The sequence below is a fragment of the Cryptotermes secundus genome, unplaced genomic scaffold (assembly GCF_002891405.2).
Source record: "Cryptotermes secundus unplaced genomic scaffold, Csec_1.0 scaffold251, whole genome shotgun sequence".
NCBI classification, from domain to species: Eukaryota; Metazoa; Arthropoda; class Insecta; order Blattodea; family Kalotermitidae; genus Cryptotermes; species Cryptotermes secundus.
Window position 1 is genome coordinate 878,030 of NW_019744108.1, and position 9,901 is coordinate 887,930.

The 9,901-nt window shown below is 39.8% G+C and overlaps 1 protein-coding gene across 5 annotated transcripts in view; it reads left to right on the plus strand.

The window, feature by feature from the left end:
• LOC111874402 (broad-complex core protein) overlaps positions 1 to 9,901 on the plus strand; it is a 174,916-nt gene that overhangs the window by 146,065 nt on the left and 18,950 nt on the right. For 2 of the 5 annotated variants that reach the window (XM_023869882.2, XM_023869893.2), the window contains one exon: positions 9,116 to 9,373. The exons of the other annotated variants lie outside the window; for them this stretch is intronic. In XM_023869882.2, coding sequence (XP_023725650.1) covers positions 9,116 to 9,330 — 215 coding nt within the window. In that variant the 3' untranslated portion in view covers positions 9,331 to 9,373. The remainder of the gene's footprint in view (positions 1 to 9,115; positions 9,374 to 9,901) is intronic. 5 annotated transcript variants of the gene reach the window in all.

Sequence of the window (9,901 nt, forward strand, 5' to 3'; positions counted from 1 at the left end):
TCTGAAGCTTAAGAGCTCAGTGATGTCAGCATCACTCCAGGCTCTGCCTGGAGATTTATAAACAGCTGCAAGCAGCACTTCGCTATTACCAATTGGTATGCAGACCCCTGTCGCTTCTACTGAAACAAGGGGTGGTAGGTTTACATGATTATTGGGAATGCCTTTTCTTACTGCAACGGCAGTTCCGCCTTTTCTGCCCAAGTGGCGGTCAATTCTATAAAAGTGGTAATTTGGAATAAAGACGCTCTCATGAGGTTTCAGATGTGTCTCTGAAAACAGGGCCACATCTACGTGTAGGTCTTGCAGCTCTTTACTGAGCTCATAGTGCTGCCTCCCATTGCCGTTCGCATTAAATGCTATGACTTTGAGGGGCCTATGAACTCTAGTGGCCATTTTGTTTCATTAGGTTTAGAACAATTTTAGTAATGGCCATTATTTTTTCCTCCTCGGATACTGCACCATTGATCTCTGTCATAATCTGCTGTACTAGAGTCACTACTCTCAACATATTGTCGAGAGATGGACTGTTTACATGAGTAGCCCGAACTGACTGACCTATTTTTTGTTCCTGTACAAGGACCGGGATCCTCGGTTTCATGGCTTCTGGTGGAAGTGCCACTGGAACTTGGCGAGTCTGAGGTCGCTGCTCATGAGATGTGCTGCCACAGAGCGCCGCCGCGAAGGAGACTCCAGGGGTAACGATATTCGAGGAGAACGCCCTTTCCGTTGTGGTTTTGGGTGCCCTCTGCGAGTTCTTCCTCTGCAGCTCCTCCTTCGCGTGTCTGCAACCCCGATAGTTGGCAGGATGGGGCTTCTCTCCCTCCTTCAATTGGCAAATGCAGCAAGCTGGAGTGGAGGCAGCGTTCTCTTTTTCTGGACATTCTTTGTGCAGGTGGCCACCCCCACACCACATGCAACTGGGAGGTTGTTTGCAATTGGCCCAGACATGGCCAAACTGTTGGCAGTTGTGACATTGCGTAAGGCCACTCTGTGCTCTATATGCCTCAACCCAAATGGAAATGTGGCAAAGGCTTTGAAGGTGGAAAATTTCTTGCAATATTGCCGTCCGGGGTAGGGTGATGAGGAAGAGCGGAGGGTTTCTTGCTATCCTTTCTTCTGAAGGCGACCCACGGGTGGTTGTCATCTGTTTGATGCTAACCACATCAAATCCCAGGGTCACCAGTCCATCAGATATATCCTCCGCAGGGGTATTGTGAGGGAGGTGACGGATTACAGCCTTTATGGGTTTTAGGGACTTGGGAAAGAAGGTAAAGTAGGAAAGTTTATTGTTTGATAGATGGGACTTGACGGCTTCGAAATCCACCATGCTTTTGGTGAGGACTCTGGTCCCGTTTCTGGTACTGCGGAACTTAAAACCGCCTTTGACCACATTTTTCAGTTGCTTTTGCAACTGAATTAGGTTGACTGTGGATGTTAGAATTATTGGGGGGGCCTGCCTGCTTTACCTGAGGTTTGCTCCTCCAGCATAGTGGCTCCCTCCTCCAGCATAGTGGTTCCAGCACCAGCAGTGTCGGTGTCCATTGATGTCACCCTGAGAGGTGCAAAGTAGTTGCGGGTGGGAACCTCTTTCGCCGGAGTGTTTCCTGCGGAAGCTGCTGCCTTCTTTGAAGTCAGGACGGACTCTGTTGTTTTGCCTTTTCCACCTTTGAACTTCTTTGAAATCTTCTTCTTGGGAGGGCTTTGTTGGAAGAGTTTTTGTTGTCTCTGAAGTTCTGGCCTTCACTACGGACTTCAGATAGTTCAGTGCAACTGTATAGGTCCCATACAGAGCACTGAACAATATTTTGCCCGTGAGAGCCTTGCAATAGCTGTCTCTGTTTTTGTCAGCAGCACTGACCATTGCTGCCCACCCGGTACTTTCCCCAGTTGAAGCGGGTGTGAAGCTGGCCACATCCTCAGTATCACAAATGATTTTAAATAGCTTCCTGTAGTGCTGATCTGCTTCAGGATACTGTTTAACATCTCCTTGTATTCAGCCTGTAGTGAGGCTCATCTTTCTGCCCAGAATGCATGGTACCCAGGCACCGAGGCACCCGCCATGTCTGGCACGGCACGAACCCAAGCCTCACACAGAAACTAAGAATTTTACTACCAAGGACTGCGGAATTTCAGAAGCTGATCAGAAAGAGCACGCAACAACTACCAGCAATAACTCCTTGATCGATCCTCTATGATGAGAAAGATTTTTCCATACTTCTCGCAATGCAAACCAAGCACACACCTAACACCAACATGCTGCTCCAACTTTACACTGATTGAACACCACCAATCTTGTTCTAACCAATAACCTTCACCAAACAATTGTCGAACAGACGATCTGCTTTGTACGTATCATCACTCCTCTCTGAAGATTGCTGGGTTGGAGCTGCGCCTTTTATACCAAACTTGGTGGGCGGAGCTTAGACTTGTAGTTGCTATTGTGAGCGCTTATTGGCTAGCACACGTGATGGGTACGAGTGAGCTAGACATCGAGTGCTGTATAAATATGAGTGGTGGCAGCAATGTGATTGATTAGTGCGCGTGATGGTGAGAAGTGAGCTGGACAGCAGGTGCTGTATAAATATGAGAGCTGACAGCAATGTGCTATTGACTTAGGAGTGAGTGTTGTCCGTTGATCGGCAAAACAGCGTGATAGTATGTGGGATGTTCCCACACATGTATTTTCACATATTTCTAACTCCCTGTGACTAATATAGGAAATTCAGCCATTTCTATAATTTTACAGTGGACTGGTGAAAACAAACGTTTTTACAATTTGACTTTTCTTTCTGACGTCTGTATTGTATGGATTTCCTGTATACTGTGTTGTCCCATTATATATATTGTGGTTTTTGTTTGCAGTGTAATTTCATAGCAGTGATAATTTAATTACATACATAAACAAGCATAGAAATGAATCACAGTGCTGGTTAGTGGTTGCTGTATGTGTTATCTATCTTGTGAGTTCTTCATACCATTGTATATCTTGATGTCTTGTTCCCCCCACCCAAGAAAATATTACATACATACAACACCTTTACAAAGTTGGACTGACAAATAATTATTTATTAACTATTCCACTGATTTAATTCTTTACACTAACAGTTCCTGAACTTTAAAATTGGAGCATTATGTGAAGATAAGTGGTTAATCACTGCAAAATTAAGCCTTTACTGCACACCTAACACAGTAGATCATTGTATAATTGACTGTCCACTTCTACATTTGACATACTAAAATGTAGAGTGTAAAGGACACATAAATTGTATATGGTGATAGTGTGAATGGTGTGCCAAAGGATTGACTTCAGTTGAATACACATATTTTCAGAGTGTATTACAGAAATTTTGCATCCCAAATTAATATTGTTGTTTATTTATTTATTTAATGCAGATACAAATCTGCTGTTGACAAGACTTACTAACAGTACATACGCTACACTGTATATTTATAAATTCTACTTTTTGCAGCTGCATGGAGTATAGTTCTGCTTGAGAAGCTAATAATTACTCAGATACACAAGATATTCCTCACATTTTATGGAGCCTGCAGGTTTCTTACCAAGCTAACAAGAGCCTCCCAAAATGATACAGTCATCTCACTCCTATCCAGTTTCTTTAAGATCCATATTAGCATTATTCTCTTGCCAGTGCCTAGGACTTCCAACAAGGCTCTTTCCTGTGATTTTTCCAACCGAAGCTTTGTGTGCATTTCTCTTATCTCCCATGCATTCTACATTTCCTTCACATCTTATCCCCTGCATTTTTTAACACAATAACATTTTATGAAGATTACAAATTATGAAGCTACTGATTATGTAACTTCCTCCAGCCTCCTATTGCTTCCTCGCGCTTAGATTCAAACATTCTTCTCAGTACTCTTTTAACAAACCCCCCTGTCTGTGTTCTTCCCTTAATGTGAGAGACTAAGTTTCACAATCTTACAAAACAACAGGCAAAATTACATAGTTTTTATGTTTTAATCTTTATATTTGTATACATCGGGTGGGAAGACAAAAGATTCGGAACAGAGTGATAGAATACATTCCCTAAATTTACTCTCCTGTTAATTTCTTCATGAATGTAATTTTGATTTTTTAATGTTCCCAAATATTTGCATATTGCATCATTTTCAAAAGATTTATTAACAAGGTAGAATAGTTGGTTAGTTGGTTAAGGCACTATGCTACAAGCCAGAAGGCCATGGGTTCAATCCCCGATGAGGTCATCGGATTTTTCAATTGATCTAATCCTTCCAGCCACACTATGGTCTGGGGATCAACTCAGCCTCTAACAGAAATGAGTGCCAGGAATCTTCCTGGGGGTAAAGGGCAGCCACCTTACCACCATCTGTGAGCCAACTGTCTAGAAAATGTGGGACCCTTGACATCTCACAACACAGTGGACCCTCATGGCCTGTTAGAGGGATAGCTTTACCTTTTGCCTTATTAACTGTTTGATTCTTATAATTTTGTCGTGCATTCTGTTGATGAAACACATAATTATTTTTCTTTTTATTTGCTCCTAGACAAACTGAACTACTGTACTACTGTATCATACTAATATCTGAGAAAACGTGTATGCTTTACTTTATGATATTTGTGTGTTCCCCAATTAAATTAACATCATCAGCATAGACCAGAAGCTGATGTAGCCATTCAGTTTCAGTCCCATCTGGTTTTCTTAGATCTTTTTAATGGTGTACTGTACAACATAGTTGAAAAACAATAGTGATAAAGTGTCTCCTTGTTTCAGAGCATTCTAGTAAGGAATGTATCTAATAAGTTTTATCTCCACAGACTATTGCACTTCATTTTAGTCAGCCAGTTAGTTTCATAAGTGTAACTCCTTTTTATATATTTTTCTAAATATCTTTGACGCCAGTTTTCCCGTGCAGAATAAAAGTGTAAGTAGAATAAAAACCACTTGATTACACAAGGAATAAAAATATCTTGTAAACATAAAAGGTGTCTGTATGTAGACAGCAGGAGCAGTAATAATCCCTACATGAGAGCATACTACATAAGGTATTGCAAAATCCTGAGTTATAAAACAGCCTAAAAGGCAGCATTACTGTAGGCTTATAGTAGAATCGAATAATCAGATAAAAACGACCTGGAATATAAAAACACATGAAACAGGAAAATCACATCTGACCATCTCTCCTTATACAAGGGTGAGTCAAATGAAAACCTTAAATTTGTAATAAAAAATCGAAATTTCATGCCATTATCCTCTAAGGTGGTAAGCATGCTACAAACAGCGTGCAGAATGGCCTGTAGGTTGCAGCATAGTGCAGGTGCACGAACACCGTCACAGCACCAGTATAAGATGGCTGCCCCACTTGAGACTTGCACCAGGGAAGAACAGCATTCTGTAATTCAGTTTTTGCCAGGCACATCGAGTTGTGACTCCAGAGAACACTGCAGCAGTTGAAGCCATAGTGAGGGAAAACCGCCGAGTGACATTGAATGAAATTGCAGCAAGTTTAAACATTAGTCATGGTTCAGCACACCACATTGTGCACGATGTGCTCCAGTTTCACAAAGTATCTGCAAGATGGGTGCCACGGCAGCTGACTCCTGAATTGAAAGACCGACGTATTGATGCTTGTGAAGAACTTCTGCGGCGCTTTGAACAAGAAGGTGATGACTTCCTTGCAAGAATCGTTACTGGGGACGAAACCCGGGTTCACTTTCACCAACTGGAAATGAAGAGAGCGAGCAAGGAATGGCGCCATTCCTCATCTCCAAAACCGAAGAAGTTTCGAACACAACCATCAGCAGGGAAGGTTATGCTGACTCTCTTTTGGGATGAAAAAGGCGTCATCTTGGAGCACTACACGCCTAGAGGGACCACTGTCACCAGTGCATCATGCTCAGATCTCCTAAAAAATCATCTTCGGCCTGCAATCAAATCAAAGCAACGTGGATTGCTGTCCACATGTATCCTTTGGCAACATGACAATGCAAGGCCCCATACTGCCCGTACAACAGTTGCGACAATCAATGACCTGCATCTTGAGTGTCTTCCTCATCCAGCATACTCACCAGACCTTGCCCCAAGTGATTTCCATATGTTTGGATCACTCAAAGAAGCAATGGGAGGAAAGACATTCCATTCCGATGAAGAGGTATGCCACATGGTGCATGAATGGTTGCGCAGGCTACCAAAAGAATTTTTTTCTAAAGGAATTCATGCACTTTGTAAGCGTTATAGGACTTGCATTGAGCATGGGGGAGATTATGTTGAAAAGTGATACAGCTTTGTACCACTTGTGCACAATAAATAATACAAAAAAAAATATTTAAGGTTTTCATTTCACTCGCATACGTAAATGATGAAGAAGTTGAGGACCCAGGAGAAATTGCAGATGCCTTCAATACTTTTCTTCTAACAATTACAGAAAATCTAAACTTGCTTCAGGAAGTGGGAGATAATGTCATTTCATTTTTAAGAGAGGCATTTCCTAGAAAATTCCCTAGTATTAAAACCATTCCAACCACTGAAACTGAAATAAAAAGTATAATACCTTCCCTCAAAACAAAATGCTCTTTAGGTTATGATGGAATAACAAGTAAAATGTTAAAAGTTTGTGCATCTCTAATCAGTAGCCCATTAACTCACATCTGTAATCACTCACTATCCACGGGAATCTTTCCTGATCATCTTAAGATTTTAGTAGTAAGACTACTATATAAAAAAGGGTACAAGACTAGTATGTCAAACTACAGGCCAATTTCACTGCTAACTACTTTCTCTAAAGTACTTGAAAAAGTTATGCACAGTAGGTTAAGCCATAATTTTCAGAGTAACGATAAACTAGTCCCAGAACAGTTTGGCTTTAGGAAAGGAATTTCTATTGAAAATGTAGCCTTTAAGTTAACAGACAGTGTATTGAAATCTATTAATCAAAAAATGCATGTTGGTGGAATATTGTGTGACTTGGCAAAGGCTTTTGACTGTGTAAATCATGAAATTTTATTATCTAAATTACATTTTTTGGGCATTCAAGGAACAGTATTAAGTTGGTTTGGATCCTACCTAACAGATAGAAAACAAAAGATTGAAATAAAATCATCAAATTCAATTCAAAGTACCTACTCAAACTGGGGATTAATAAAACATGGAGTTCCACAGGGGTCAATTTTGAGGCTTTTGCTTTTCATAATTTATATAAACGACATCCCTCCTACACTAAGGAACTCATCAATACCTATAGTATTTGCAGATGTCACTGTTGTTATAATTTCTGGTAAAATTTAGATGATTTCTGCATGTTATCAAGCAAGGTTCTTTCGCAAATGAGTAAATGGTTTTCTGCAAACAAGCTGTCCCTGAACCTAGAAAAAACAAATGTAATACAATTTATAACAAATAACTCACACAGTATCCATTAAACATACAATATAATGATAAATATATAGAAGAGCGAGTAAACACAAAATTCCTTGGCTTGCAAATTGATAATCATTTAAACTGGAAAAACTGAATCGATCAGTTGATTCCAAAGTTAAGTAGAGCATGTTATGCAGTTAGATTCATGTTACATATTAGTAACATTGACACTCTCAAATCAATCCATTTTGCTTATTTTCACTCTTTAATGAAGTATGGAATGATTTTCTGGGGTAATTCATCTGACAGTAAAAAGGTATTTACATTGCAAAAGAAAATTGTTAGAATCATGATGGGTGTCAATCCTGTAATTCCTGTAGAAATCTATTTAAGAGACTACAGATCTTAACTTTGCCTTGTGAATATATGTATATTCATTAATAAACTCCATTACAAATAACAAAGAACATTTTCAGACGAATGCGGATGTACACAGTGTTAACAAAAGACACAAACACTGTCTTCATAAACCAATTGCTAACGTCTCATGCTTTCAGAAAAGCACATATTATGCTGGGATCAATATTTTTAATAACCTGCCATCTCATCTCAAAGGTCTTTTGAATGAAAAGGCATGATTTAAAATAGCACTGAAACGATACTTAAATACATATTCATTCTACACTGTTGATGAATACCTATTGTCTAGAAAATAACTTATGTATCTTTAAATAGCCTTGTGTGTAGTCACTGTGTATTCTTGGTTTCTCTTGTGTGAGAACTTCATTGAGTCTGTACATATGTTTTGTATTTATGTGACATATTCCACATCCTACAGTCATTTTGACTAACTTTCTGATCCATGGAATGCAATGTACTGTAATGTAACAACATCCAATGGCTTCAGAATATCTAGTCATAGCTAATGGGTTATGTCAAAATTAACGTGATAACCCCAGATATTTAGTCTGCATACAAAGTTAACACTGAGAGAAAAATGCTGGATACATGTTTGTATGAAGTTTAGTTAGAATCAGTGATATACCTCAGTGGCTACTAGTACCAATTTTTAACCCTTCTTTTAAATAGGTTTTTGTCCTGTTGCTGAGGCATCTCTTTGTTATTCCAGATAGAATTAATGAATTTATGGATCTCAGAACATGATATTCCCCTCGTGCTTTGATCAGTACCTGCCAGTTTATACCTTTCCAAAATTCAATCTGAAAAGTACTGTATTTATGTACCACTAACAGACCATCTAAAACTTTGCAACCACCAAACAGTCATCAGTATCACAAACAGATGATACAGTTCAATGAGGAACAAATTGTTTTTTCATGTCTCACTAAAAATGCAGCATATGAAACAAATTTTCAAACAAAATTTATAGGATAAAACTATTTTGTGAGAATTTCATATAAAGTACAGGCTGTAGTGAACTGGAAACAAATCTGCTTTTAGTGTAGACTTCAATACCAGACTTCATTTGTCCACTTCCATTTCTCTATAGAGCCTTCTGAGTGTCACACTTCATTGGAAGGGTAAAACCTGCCAGTGTTTTGGAGGAACTGAGTTATGATGGGAATGTAGTTTCTCTAAAGCACTGATAGCTATTACAACTTTGACAACTGTGATAACCAGAATAAGTTTAAATGAATATGGGCAACCATAAAAACACCATGTTCCATTGAAGTGCATTCCAGTGTTTTAAGAAAAACTTGAGGAATTTTTGTTAAATGGCAAATGATAGCACTTCTGATGTAATGTCTCCTTCACAGGTAATCGAATCCAGATGCAGGCACAGAAATTCACTTGCCATGAATGTAATCGTGACTTCGTGAAGAATTTCAACTTATGCAGGCATATACGGGATGCACATGGTGAAGACCGTGGTCCATTCTATTGTCCCTACTGCAGTAAGCAGTCTAAGAACAGAAGCTCTCTGCGTACTCATCTGTTTAGCTGTCATGATATCAGAGCTAAACCACTGTAGGAAAGTTCATACCAGCACACTGTCATGACTAAAACATGTACTGGTATGTGATGATATTTCTTGCCAGTAGCTACATTTGACTAACAAGTGAATAAGATACATTCAGTTGACAAAGTACACAATTTACAGTAAGTTGCTAGGTGGTTCAAACATGACCGGGACTGATTTTTTTGTAAACAAGCCACACTGCGCAGCAGCTGCGCAGCGACCTTGAGAGACTGAAGCCACAACCTCCACCCTCCCTCCTGTTAGGGTTAGAACCTGTTCAGTCCTGTCTGGAAGTTGCTAGAGTGATGAGTGAACAGAAGGTACCACGGAGCGTGGAACAACACATTGTGATCAAATTCCTCATTGGAGAAAACGTCCCGTCCGCTGAAATTCACCACAGACTCCAACAACAGTATGGGGAAGAGTGTCTCTCACGGACCCATGTGTTTGAATAGTGTAAGTGCTTCAGAGAGGACAGAGAGCGCGTGGAGAATGAACCGCATTATTGTCAGCCGCGAACATCCATGACCAAGCCAAACATTGATCGTGCAGACGCACTTATTTGTGAGAATAGGCGCATCAC